This window comes from Schistocerca piceifrons, chromosome X (assembly GCF_021461385.2).
Source record: "Schistocerca piceifrons isolate TAMUIC-IGC-003096 chromosome X, iqSchPice1.1, whole genome shotgun sequence".
Taxonomy (NCBI): domain Eukaryota; kingdom Metazoa; phylum Arthropoda; class Insecta; order Orthoptera; family Acrididae; genus Schistocerca; species Schistocerca piceifrons.
Window position 1 is genome coordinate 615,102,445 of NC_060149.1, and position 14,176 is coordinate 615,116,620.

A 14,176-nucleotide genomic window follows, 5' to 3' on the forward strand; every position below is an offset into this window, starting at 1 on the left:
TTTTGTTTTATCTCACAGACAGTAACAGAATACAATTAATCAGGTCGAGAAACCACACCAGTCTTGGGCCTATTTGTAATTACAGCTTTTTCAGTATTAGACAACTACATTTCGATTTTGCATGCAGCAAAACGTTTGACAAACTTTGATGAGGTAACAGATCCTTTCTCAGAAAGGAAGGCATGCCATGTAAAGCTGTAGCAAGATTAGAGAGAAAAAAAATTCTAGGAGCTAAGGATTGAAGAAATGTGTACTGTCTTGCTTGTCTCTTCTCTTTACTGGTTTTATGTATCCTATACTTAATTTAATGTCACACAAAGCAGAAAGTTGTTAGCTAATAGGGAATAAAGAGTGCAAATTTTCTGAAGAGGTTTTTTTTAAAAAGAGGGGCAGGATATCAAACCAGCCGACTGGAAGCAGGAGAGGCACCATAGGACATTTTAATTTCCACTGTCCTGAATATAGTTTGATGGCATCCAGTACAAAATATACACGTTTCAATTCCACAGACAGTGACGTGCGATAGAAGAATGCTGTGTGAAGAGGTGTGGCGCTGCACTTTGGCACATTTAAGATCAAATAACATGTCTTACAATTCCTCGGACACGTATGTTTTATGTATCAGACTCTCCACAAAGATTTGCGCTACAAAATTAATATATTTTCGAAAATTAGATTTTTGTAAAATTTTTGATGTCCTATCTCAAACGCTCGAGGGACGCCAGTATTAGTTTCAGATTTTATTTTACTGCCACCTTTCTGAGAGTCAAACATTAATTGCCATGCAGAACAATGAAGTTATTTTTATTGATTTGCTGAAGAAATTTTCTTGTATTAATCTTTTCCGCTGAGGCAGTTAATATATTTGAAACAAAGGGTTTAATTTCAAACTATTGGCTAGTTTCAACTGTTCGGTGCATTTCAGTGTACGTTTTCATCTTCTAGCACGTATGGCATTATGCCATTACAAAGAACCAGACATAACGAAGTACTGGTACTCAAGGAAATTTACATCCCGAAACCACATTGAAAAGCTTAATATCAGGTCGATTCCTACTTCACTGGGAATCTGGGACTCATTTAAAAATCAGCTCTTTGACGATGACCCATTTAGAAGAATTTATAGCCAAGAATATCACACTTTTATGTTGTTATTAAAAAATTTACTGGCACATTTGTGTGATATATCTTAAAATGTAATATGTGCATAAAATACCAACATTATATGTGAAAGCTTAGCTTCTCTTACAGCGTATTGGCCTTAAGAGATCAGTATTATATGTGAAAGCTTTTTTTTCTTGTAGCAACATTATATATATTAATTTAAACCATTAACTTTTCGTGTTCGTGTGTTTGCGCAACTTAACAGTGATGTTGCTATTGGCTGACTACACAACATGTCCGAAGCTCTGAATATCCACTGTCATCAGCTGGCGAGATCCCGTGACATGAGCTACGATTGGTTTACAAATATGCATCTCAATCTCGATTTCAATGCTTTGGAAAGTAACATGCGGTGTTTGGTGGAATTCGAATTTATACTTTCGTAATACGAAAATATGCAGCGTACATGTTACTGCACTGCACTTCAAACATCTTTCCAAAAGGTGTTTTTTCCCCTGAGTTTCGTTTTCTAAAGTGCCGGGAAATTCTACGCCGATGTATAAAACCATAACCATTCAAAGGATTGATAAGTTATACAGCTTCGAGAGAAAATATACCGTCAATTAACAGGGAAAAACTATGTTTCGACCTGGGAGAAAGTGTATTTTTAACCGGCAAATCTGGGAATTTTTTTTCCTTGTCCGCGTATACACCCTATTTAATGACAACAGTAATTAAAACATAAATTTACCTCCAATTAAATGCATTTGAAAGCATTCAACTTATTAAAAAGAAAACATTAATAGTAATTCACATGTTACATTAATTAACTGTAACTGTCATTTCATAAATACTCTGAGGTGACAAAAGTCATGGGAAAGCAGTATGCACACATACAGATGGCAATAGTATCACTTACACAAGGCATAAAAGGGCAGTGCATTGATGGAGCTGTGATTTGTAGTCAGGTGATTCATGTGAAAAGGTTTCCAATGTGATTATGACCACATGACAGGACTTAACACACTTCGAATGCGGAATGGTAGCTGGAGCTAGATGCATGGGACATTCCAGTTCTGAAATAATTAGAGAATTCAATATTCTGAGATCCAGAGTGTCAAGAGTGTGCCAAGAACACCAAATTTTAGGCATCACCTGTCACCATGGAGACAGTAGTGGCTGACCAAGGGCAGTGGCATTTACGTAGGGTTGTCAGTTCTAAAAGACGAACAACACTACATGAAATAACCACAGAAATCAATGTGAGCATACGATGAACATACTTGTTAGGACAGTGTGGTGAAATTTGGCCTTAATCGGATAGGGCAACAGACAACCGACATGAGTGCCTTTATTAACAGCACATCACCAGCAGCACCTCTCCTGGGTTTGTGACCATATCGTTTGGACCCTAGATGACTGGAAAACTGTGGGCTGGTCAGATGAGTCATGATTTCAGTTGGTAAGAGTTGACAGTAGGGTTTGAGTGTGGCACCAACCCACAAAGCCATGAATCCTAGTTGTCAACAAGTCACTGTGCCAGCTGGAGTGACTCCATTATGCTGTGGGCTTTGTTTACATGGAATAGACTGGGTCCTCTGGTCCAACTGAACCAATCATTGACTATAAATGGTTATGTTCGGCTACTTGCAGACCATTAGCAGCCATACTTGCAGACCATTAGCAGCCATTCATTGACTTAATGTTCCCAGACAGTGATGTCACTTCACCGGGCTACAATTGTTCGTGATTGGTTTGCAAAACATTGTGGGCAATTTGACCGAATGATTTGGCCACTCAGATCACTCGACATGAATCCCACCGAACATTTATTGACACAATATTAGGAGGTATCCTGTGACTTTTGTCATCTCAGTGTAAAGTAAAATTCTTTATGATTTAATTGATAATATTATATGTCTTTAACTTGATTTAAAAGTTCCAATTTTTAAAACTATTTTTAAAGAAATATAAAAAATTACTTGGATGTAGGCCATGCGAGTGTGTTACAGACGCAGCCATAAGTATGTAAACTGACCAGTATATGAGCTCCACTTAAAACTTTGAGTTCTTTGTCTCAGGATATTCTGGCTAGTACACTTCACAACTTTTAAGGGTAGATACACTTCAGGTGTATATTTAACCTGTGATGTCTCATTCGGAACTGGATTTCATAGACCGTAAGGTCCCCTTGTGAGATCAAAATGCCTTGTCATTAGAATGCTGAGAGGAAGTCAGTAGTGACATCACTGAATCATTTAGAAAATTTTCTCAGCTAGTGAAAATAAGCAGTTCCATGTTTATGGACCTGGAGTCAGATTTCTGAACAGACTGGAGGGAGTACATGGCCATAGCATCATGTCTGTGATTCAGGGGTAGTGCAGTACAAGTTATCTAATTCAGATTGTTTCTAAATCAAAGAACATTGTACATTAAGGACTAACTGAAGGAGGTGGTGCAATTGTTGGACACTGAACTCATTCGTGAGGATGAAGTTTTCTCTGTCCAGCCATCCTGATTTTGTTTTTTGTTTTTTTCTTAAATTATTTCAGGCAAATGCCAGGGCAGTTCCTTCAGCAAAGCCATGGTGTGCCACCTGTTATACCCATATAAAATCGTACTTCTCTGTTCTACATGTTTGTATTTTTTGGCAAAATTCACATCTTAAATTTGGGTTTATTTTTGATGAAATTCGCAATTTTTATTTATTTATTTATTTTATTCAAATTTAAAAGGTTGTCACACTGTGTGACTGGTGATGAAGTATGAGTACTTTGAAAATGGCTCTTACTAATTAAATGGAAATTGGGGAGCTTTTTCACTGGAATGTTTAATTTTGCAATAACTTAAACATTTTTTTTCTGATCTGATCTTTGCTTGTTTTCTTCTTTTAGATGTATTTAAGCTTTTAACAGATGATTGTTTCTGTTGGGAAGCAGCAGTATTTTCCCATCAGTGAACAGGGTGCTTCTCTGGTTTAAGATGTTTCTTCCATTATTTTTCTTTTCCTGCCCAGTTTGATCAAATTGGTTGTGGCCTTTCATGGACATTCATAGCCATGCCACCCATACTTGACAACAGGTACTTGTGTAGACCTAAAACAGAAAAAAACTATTCACATGTTAGGCAAGACTTGTGGCTTGGTCAAAATACATTGATAGGGCTTGTATTTTCCAGTTGCTATAGTACAAAGTGGTGGACACAATAAACAGGCAGTTCGCCCAAGCATAAACAAACTAGAATTGTGACTGGCAGATTTGAGAGTAGTAGTATGGGGAACAAGCCCCATCTCCTTCAAGGAGGGCCGCCAGTCCTACACTAGTGTTCTGCGTTTCTGTGAAAACAGAACTGACACACGATTGTAGGGATCACCAATCCATTTTGGTGTTCTGAGGATCATAATTAAATTCTGTAATGGAGCAGAATTAGTAACTATTCATTTCAAAATAATAAAAGAAAACAATGAGCAACCCACAACACAAAGCATTTGATAACAGCTACCGCACAATTGCTTGTGGGAATTAGCGTTGTTGTGGATGAGGTCTCTACTGGTATTTGACACAACCACAGTTCAAAACACCTGCAGCCTAAATCTGTCCCGTAAAAGTTTACATCTTATTCTAACTCCTGAGCTTCAGTTAACAGACAAATTTGCTGCTAGGTTCCATGGCCAAGTCCTGCGTTGCATTACGTGGAATCTATCTTATACAGACCTTTCAACTGTCCTCTGTTGACTTGGTGGCAGAGTATTGAGTGCACTGATAATGTCATTGCATTTGTGCACTTTATATTTTGCGAACATGTTCTTATGCACTTTATCTTTCCAAATTGGTTTTGCGAGATGATGTGCTGTACCAGTAACCAAAAAATTGGAATATTTTTTATACTTCTATACAGAAAATAAAGCTATTTCAAACTATCTTTGGTAAAATGTATCAACTGGTTACAACTCAATATGAAATAACAATTAAAAGATAATTTTGCACTTTGAAGCAGAATTCACATTTATTGCAAATGCGAATTTTTCAGGTCCCCACTAATCAGTAATATAGATATCAGCACCTTAAATACATGAATCTTTCTACGGTTGAGAGATCTTCAAAGGACAATTGAAAAAAGTGTGATGGAACAGCTCACCATCTCAGCATCGTCGACAGGACTGACTGGGGACCTTTGGTACAGAGCTGAGCGGAGGGTCTGAATCAGAGGCTGAGACAGTTCTGCGACCGTGTGGGCTGCAGATTCCTCGACTTGCGCCATAGGGTGGTGGGGTTTCGGGTTCCGCTGGATAGGTCAGCAGTCCACTACACACAGCAGGCAGCTACATGGGTAGCAGGGGTTGTGTGGCGTGGACTGGGCGGTTTTTTAGGTTAGATGGCCTCGGGCAAGTACAGAAAGGGCAACAGCCTCAAAGGGTGCGAGGCAAAGTCAGGACATGCGGGGACCAAGCAGCAATCAATATTGTAATTGTAAACTGTCAAAGCTGCGTTTGGTAAAGTACCGGAACTTTAAGCGCTGATAGAAAGCACCGAAGCTCAAATTGTTATACACTCCTGGAAATTGAAATAAGAACACCGTGAATTCATTGTCCCAGGAAGGGGAAACTTTATTGACACATTCCTGGGGTCAGATACATCACATGATCACACTGACAGAACCACAGGCACATAGACACAGGCAACAGAGCATGCACAATGTCGGCACTAGTACAGTGTATATCCACCTTTCGCAGCAATGCAGGCTGCTATTCTCCCATGAAGACGATCGTAGAGATGCTGGATGTAGTCCTGTGGAACGGCTTGCCATGCCATTTCCACCTGGCGCCTCAGTTGGACCAGCGTTCGTGCTGGACGTGCAGACCGCGTGAGACGACGCTTCATCCAGTCCCAAACATGCTCAATGGGGGACAGATCCGGAGATCTTGCTGGCCAGGGTAGTTGACTTACACCTTCTAGAGCACGTTGGGTGGCACGGGATACATGCGGACGTGCATTGTCCTGTTGGAACAGCAAGTTCCCTTGCCGGTCTAGGAATGGTAGAACGATGGGTTCGATGACGGTTTGGATGTACCGTGCACTATTCAGTGTCCCCTCGACGATCACCAGTGGTGTACGGCCAGTGTAGGAGATCGCTCCCCACACCATGATGCCGGGTGTTGGCCCTGTGTGCCTCGGTCGTATGCAGTCCTGATTGTGGCGCTCACCTGCACGGCGCCAAACACGCATACGACCATCATTGGCACCAAGGCAGAAGCGACTCTCATCGCTGAAGACGACACGTCTCCATTCGTCCCTCCATTCACGCCTGTCGCGACACCACTGGAGGCGGGCTGCACGATGTTGGGGCGTGAGCAGAAGACGGCCTAACGGTGTGCGGGACCGTAGCCCAGCTTCATGGAGACGGTTGCGAATGGTCCTCGCCGATACCCCAGGAGCAACAGTGTCCCTAATTTGCTGGGAACTGGCGGTGCGGTCCGCTACGGCACTGCGTAGGATCCTACGGTCTTGGCGTGCATCCGTGCGTCGCTGCGGTCCGGTCCCAGGTCGACGGGCACGTGCACCTTCCGCCGACCACTGGCAACAACATCGATGTACTGTGGAGACCTCACGTCCCACGTGTTGAGCAATTCGGCGGTACGTCCACCCGGCCTCCCGCATGCCCACTATACGCCCTCACTCAAAGTCCGTCAGCTGCACATACGGTTCACGTCCACGCTGTCGCGGCATGCTACCAGTGTTAAAGACTGCGATGGAGCTCCGTATGCCACGGCAAACTGGCTGACACTGACGGTGGCGGTGCACAAATGCTGCGCAGCTAGCGCCATTCGACGGCCAACACCGCGGTTCCTGGTGTGTCCGCTGTGCCGTGCGTGTGATCATTGCTTGTACAGCCCTCTCGCAGTGTCCGGAGCAAGTATGGTGGGTCTGACACACCGGTGTCAATGTGTTCTTTTTTCCATTTCCAGGAGTGTAGGTACGGAAAGCTGGCTGAAGCCAGAGATAAATTCTGCCGAAATTTTTACAAGGGCACAGACAGTGTTTAGAAAGGATAGATTGCATGCAACCAGTGGTGGCTTGTTTATCCTGTAGTGAAATAGAAGTGGATAGTACCTGTAAATTATTATGGGTGGAGGTTATACTCAACAACCGAACTAGGTTAATATTTGGCTTCTTTTATCGACCTCCCGACTCAGCAGCATTAGTGGCAGAACAACTGAGAGAAAATCTGGAATACATTTCACATAAATTTCTTTAGCATGTTATAGTCTTACATGGAGATTTCAATTTACCAGATATAGACTGGGACACTCAAATGTTTAGGACAGGTGGTAGGGACAGAGCATAGCATCGAGTGACATTATACTGAGTGCACTATCCGAAAATTACCTCAAGCAATTAAACAGAGAACTGACTTGTGGAGATAACATCTTGGACCTAATGATAACAAACAGACCCGAACTTTTCGACTCTGTAAGCGCAGAACAGGGAATCAGTGATCATAAGGCTGTTGCAGCATCCCTGAATATGGAAGTAAATAGGAATGTAAAAAAAAAAGGGAGGAAGGTTTATCTCTTTAGCAAGAGTAATAGGAGTCAGATTTCAGACTACCTAACAGATCAAAACGAAAATTTCTGTTCTGACACTGACAATGTTGAGTGTCTATGGAAAAAGTTCAAGGCAATCGTAAATTGCGTTTTAGACAGGTACGTGCCGAGTAAAACTGTGAGGGACGGGAAAAACCCACCGTGGTTCAACAACAAAGTTAGGAAACTACTGTGAAAGCAAAGAGAGCTTCACTGCAAATTTAAACGCAGCCAAAACCTCTCAGACAAACAGAAGCTGAACGATGTCAAAGTTAGTGTAAGGAGGGCTATGCGTGAAGCGTTCAGTGAATTCGAAAGTAAAATTCTATGTACCGACTTTACAGAAAATCCTAGGAAGTTCTGGTCTTACTTTAAATCAGTAAGTGGATCGAAACAGCATATCCAGATGGGATGGTAATGGCATTGAAACAGAGGATGACACGTGTAAAGCTGAAATACTAAACACCTTTTTCCAAAGCTCTTTCACAGAGGAAGACCACACTCCAGTTCCTTCTCTAAATCCTCGCACGAACGAAAAAATGGCTGACATCAAAATAAGTGTCCAAGGAATAGAAAAGCAACTGAAATCACTCAACAGAGTAAAGTACACTGGACCTGACAGGATACCAATTCGATTCTGCACAGAGTACGCGAAAGAACTTGCCCCCCTTCTAACAGCCGTGTACCGCAAGTCTCTAGAGGAACGGTAGGTTCCAAATGATTGGAAAAGAGCACAGGTAGTTCCAGTTTTCAAGAAGGGTCGTTGAGCAGATGCACAAAACCATAGGCCTATATCTGTGACATTGACCTGTTGTAGAATTTTAGAACGTGTTTTTTGCTCACGTATCATGTCATTCCTGGAAACCCAGAATCTACTCTGTAGGAATCATCGTAGATTCCGGAAACAGCGATCGTGTGAGACCCAACTCGCTTTATTTGTTCATGAGCCCCAGAAAATATTAGATACAGGCTCCCAGGTAGATGGCATTTTCGTTGACTTCCAGAAAGCTTTCGATACAGTTCCGCACTGTCGCCTGATAAACAAAGTGAGAGCCTACGGAATATCAGACCAGCTGTGTGGCTGGATTGAAGAATTTTTAGCAAACAGAACACAGCATGTTGTTATCAATGGAGAGACGTCTACAGTCGTTAAAAGTAACCTCTGGCATGCCACAGGGTAGTGTTATGGGACCATTACTTTTCACAATATATATAAATGACCTAGTAGATAGTGTCGGAAGTTCCATGTGGCTTTTCGCTGATGATGCTGTAGTATACAGAGAAGTTGCAGCATTATAAAATTGCAGTGAAATGCAGCAAGATCTGCAGCAGATAGGCACTTGGTGCAGGGAGTGGCAGCTGACCCTTATCGTAGACAAATGTAATGTATTGCGAATACATAGAAAGAAGGATCCTTTATTGTATGATTATATGATAGTGGAACAAACACTGGTAGCAGTTACTTCTGTAAAATATCTGGGAGTATGCGTACGGAACGATTTGAAGTGGAATGATCATATAAAATTAATTGTTGGTAAGGCAGGTGCCAGGTTGCGATTCATTGGGAGAGTCCTTAGAAAATGTAGTCCATTAACAAAGGAGGTGGCTTACAAAACACTCATTCGACGTATACTTGAGTATTGCTCATCAGTGTGGGATCCGTACCATGTCAGGTTGACAGAGGAGATAGAGAACATCCAAAGAAGAACGGCGCGTTTTGTCACAGGATTATTTGGTAAGCGTGATAGCATTACGGAGATGCTTAGCAAACTCGAGTGGCAGACTCTGCAAGAGAGGCGCTCTGCATCACGGTGTAGCTTGCTGTCCAGGTTTCGAGAGGGTGCGTTTCTGGGTGAGGTGTCAAATATATTGCTTCCCCCTACTTATACCTCCCGAGGAGATCACAAATGTAAAATTAGAGAGATTTGAGCGTGCACAGAGGCTTTCCAGCAGTCGTTCTTCCCGCGAACCATACACAACTGGAACAGGAAAGGGAGGTAATGACAGTGGCACATAAAGTGCCCTCCGCCATACACCATTGGGTGGCTTGCGGAGTATAAATGTAGGTGTAGATGAAGATAAATGAATATGAAAGAGAAAATACAGTAATTAAGGATGTATATTGCTGTGTGTTGAGACTAGAATATTATTTATTGATGAAAAAAGGCGCTGTACAACAGCCAGCCATGCACAAATGGCAGATTGATTAACTTTCAGAGTCCTCCTTCAAAGTTCAGGTGCATGTGTTCACCCCCACCTACCACCCACTAGTCCATCATCCTCCTCCTCCCCCCCACCCATTTTTCCATATGCTAAGCAATTTATCGTGTGTACTCTGTGCCTGTCTGCTGGTCAATGTCTTTTCTGATGATTAGTCATTTATCCTCAAGAATATATTTGATCCTGAATTTTCTCTTGACTGACTTTATGAAAACAAAATGGGAAGTTATACATACAACAAAAAATTGTCTTTGTTACATGAGACAATTTGATTGGCTGTAACAGGAAGCAGGCAGGGTGAATTTTGGTCAAAGACTGGAGATCATTATATGTTCGGAAGTTTAAAGAATGCATCAATCAGTCAAATTATAAAGTTAAGTAAAAACTCCATAAGTTAAAGCAGCTCAGAATTATTTTAGATAATTTTTCTTCGTTAATTTGTGATACTCTTGCCACTGGAAGACACTGGTATTTTTTAAAACTTACTCAGGCATCTGCAGTAGACTGATTGATAGTGTTGTGTGACCTGTGTATAATGCACTAAGCACAAGGATGTTGTTTTCTAGTTTCTGTAACATTTCTGTAGTCTTTTTGCTGAGTATCCTTTCCAGTGGTACAAAATTTGTACGATGCCTTTAGGCAAAATCCTTCATTTTTAATATCTTGGCAGTGTGCGGGAAAAAGGAGCTAAAAACGTGTAATGTTGATAGAAACATGAATTGGGTGATTAATTGAAATTAAGGAATTATGCTATTTATATTAAGAATTCTGTATATAATTCATTGACTTCACCAGCAAAACAACATTTTCATGGCAGATAAATGGATGAATTCATTATGTTGATTATGCTGACTGTACGTTTCCTGCCTTTCTCTCCAAAGTGTCGGAGAGTTATCTCATTAGTTCTTTGATGTTTTAATGACAACCATAGAACATCTGTTCTTTTATCTTGTACTTTCCTAAAGAAAATTTTGCCTTCTCCTTTATAGGTGTTAAGTAAATGTTTGATAAATTATGTTTTTATATATTTATAGTGCTATGTATCGAAACATTAATGCTCTAAACTGTACTCCGTTTAAGAGTTTTGCACAGTTTTGCACATTTTTGTGGTTGAACAGACCTTATGCTGGATCTGTTTGGAAAAGATATTATTTTTCAGTAGTAGTCTAGTAATACTTCAGTGTAGTTTCATCATAACCTATTGTACTATTTACAATGATGGTAGATACGTAGTTCTTTTCCAACATTCAATTATCTGTTATAGAATTACTTTCATTCTTGTCAGATAAAAGTCTTGAAGTCTGTAGATAAATTTACTATTTAAGTGATTTTACATTACAGGTTGAAGAAATTGTAAGCGTATCTTCTGATGATGAATTAGAGCTTGAAGTTGTTACTAGAAGTGGAAGAAGAGTTAGAAGACCTTCAGTTTCATCAAATTCTGACAGTGCCAGGACACAGCAGAAAACACCTGCTAAAAATGGACCAGCTGAACAAACATGTACTGCGAGAAAGAAAGTGACAAGACGGGCACCCTCACCCCGTGGAGAGGTAGGTTAAACTGCTTAGAGATAAAATGAAACAAACGTTCATGCAGTGTAGTGTCAGAATAAATTTGATTTGCTTTGTTATTTTTATTAATTGGGTGTTAAAAACTGGTGGTTTATATGGGTCTAATGTACAAGTTAATAAAGAGATTACACTGAAGTTTTTGAGAAAGTTAGGCAAATCACATCTTTTCTGATCGCCTATCATATCTTTTATGTAGTGCTCTCCTTCAGCTTGTACTCACTACTGTGTGTTGTGTCTCCTATTGCTTGAATGTCCAGAATGTACCTATTTGGAATGGCTGTTCAGAGATGGTTCATAGTTGCACATATCCACTTCTGGAGGCACACAATTATGCTCAAGATGGTTTCTTACACTTTTAGGAAGAGAAAATCATAGTTAAGTTACCCTATAATGCCATATGATGGATACTGATGTGTATTTGTGACTACTCCAGTATATCCTTAACCCTTTAACTGCTCTGGACGTGTTAACGTTCACCCCTTTGTACCTGTCCCTGTGTGCTCTGAACGTGTTTACACGTGCCACCAGTCCTTCAACCTGGTACTCTAACACGTTCAGAGCACACAGGGACAGGTACAAAGGGCCGCACGTTAACATGTCCAGAGCCGTTAAAGGGTTAAATTGAGGTGACTACATGAAGAGAGCAGCTGTCATTGTGGTGTAAGACACATTGCAGATCATGACTCCTCTATTCTTTAGCAAAACTTAGAAAATCAGACTCCAGTGTACCAATGTAGTGAAAAAAGCTTCCTCCATCTGGTGTATGTTTCCTTGTTTTCTTGACTTTCATTATATAACAATCATTTGTGGAATTTCAGCAATATGATTGCCACTTTGCCTCTGGATCCAAATGGTACAGTCACAATTTATCAGCAGTTACAATCTTGAATATCAAATTTTACATACCCAAGTGAAGCCTAAGAAGCATTTGTTGAGATAACTACAAGTGCTGGGACCTCTGCTCTGTGGCCAAATAGATGATATTCAGTGACTGTAAAATCCACTGGCATGAAGGCAGTAGATGACAACGGAACAAGTCCTTCAGGTGCAGTGGATGTATTAGTTGTTGCTGCAAGTTCTCTCTTTATGTAAACCTTTAAGTAGGCATGGCAGACTCATCCATCTGTGATGTGATATGATATATCCACCTACACAATTCAGTGGCTTGTAATTTGTAGGACTGACAAGTTACAGTACACCTGGTGTTATGAAGCTGGCAGCTGCTTACTCCGCTGTATGATAACCTTTATCAGTTGAGCTGCTGTGTTCTCTGATAGTTATAAAATTTTTGTTTGTACTGCTGCTTTACCAAGGACAATGAGTAAAATGGTGATATGGAGGTGTGGAGTACACACAAGAAGAGGCCTTCAAAGAAATATATCTTGCTGATGTGTAGAATGTGAAGTTCCTTTATGTGCAGCACCCTGTTATAAAATAGTTAACACAGAAAACAAACTGTAGTTTTGCAAAAAAAAAATGCCATTTGCTTATGTAATACATTCTATATTTCACAATGCCAAAGGCAAAAAGATTGGGATGGGTCCAAGGAGATCTTAAAGAAATTGGTGGGGTCTATATGATCTTAACCCATTTGAGTCAGCACCCCCGAATCTCCCTTATAAACTGGTGTAGCCAGTGCCTGAGTAGTAATTGGGCATGGTCTCGAAAGAGTTAACGTTCTTACAAAGTAAATCATTCACAAGAACAGAATCACCTTCATCATTATTGTCAGAATCACTTGAAAAACACTGCCATTCTCCACTTCTTTTGGGTGTAATAATGTAACTGTTACTGGAATAGTCCTCCAAACCATTAAAACATTCACTCACACAGTCACCTGGATCTCCATTCTTACTTGGAACATCTGAATAATCTTTGTCCAAAACCTTGAAAAGTATTTAATATTCATTCAGTTCCTTCCATTTCCTGAGTAAGATGATCTCCAAAAGCAGGAGGAACTTTGAAATATCAAAAGACTATCAGTATGCTAAATAATCAAATAATAAATTCAACAATTGGTTTTGATACATTGACTGCTGGTGTAAACGTCTAAGTAGATGAAGTAGTTAAAACATATCCCAGCAGATGGCATCTACAGATAGCATGTTGAAAACCCAAGTTATCTCAATATCCATACATAACAGATGACACACGAAATAGGAGTAAACTTGAGTCCTGTCCGCAATGTGGTAATTTTGGTTCATAAATTAAAACCCTCAAAGAAGTGTTTCCACAAGTGAGGAAGGTACATGGTGCAACTACACCAGCTTGTGCATTTAGTTCATAATAAAGAGATGGAAGCAGTTCATGTGTGATGTAAATCCTTCGGGAAGTTTGGCAGGTTGTGTCAAACATATTGCCAAAATAGATGTGCCCTGGTCTAGATAATGAAAAATTAGCCATAATTAAAAAAGGTGATCATTATTTGTAGACATATGTAGGTAGTTAATAAACTAACTAATAAGAAATTTACCATCTTATCTGTGACTTTGAAGAGGAATTAAATATCTGGTCCTTCTCTTTCTTACCTTTCACCTGCTTGTTTTTCCTTTTCTCTGTTTTGCTTCAGTCTACAAGAAAACTGCCTGATGATTTAACTTTTAATGTATTTTAAATGTTGTTGTTATGATTTCTGCTTATTTCCTCGTATTATTTTCATAATAAAACATATTTAAATACTTTTAGCATGACTGAAAT

At 40.3% G+C, this 14,176-nt stretch overlaps 1 protein-coding gene across 6 annotated transcripts in view; it reads left to right on the top strand.

Annotated features, from left to right (window-relative positions):
• The window catches only part of LOC124723232 (serine/arginine repetitive matrix protein 2), a 290,135-nt gene that overhangs the window by 88,148 nt on the left and 187,811 nt on the right, over nucleotides 1-14,176 (top strand). For all 6 annotated transcript variants that reach the window (XM_047248421.1, XM_047248422.1, XM_047248423.1 and 3 more), the window contains one exon: nucleotides 11,249-11,458. In XM_047248421.1, coding sequence (XP_047104377.1) covers nucleotides 11,249-11,458 — 210 coding nt within the window. The remainder of the gene's footprint in view (nucleotides 1-11,248; nucleotides 11,459-14,176) is intronic.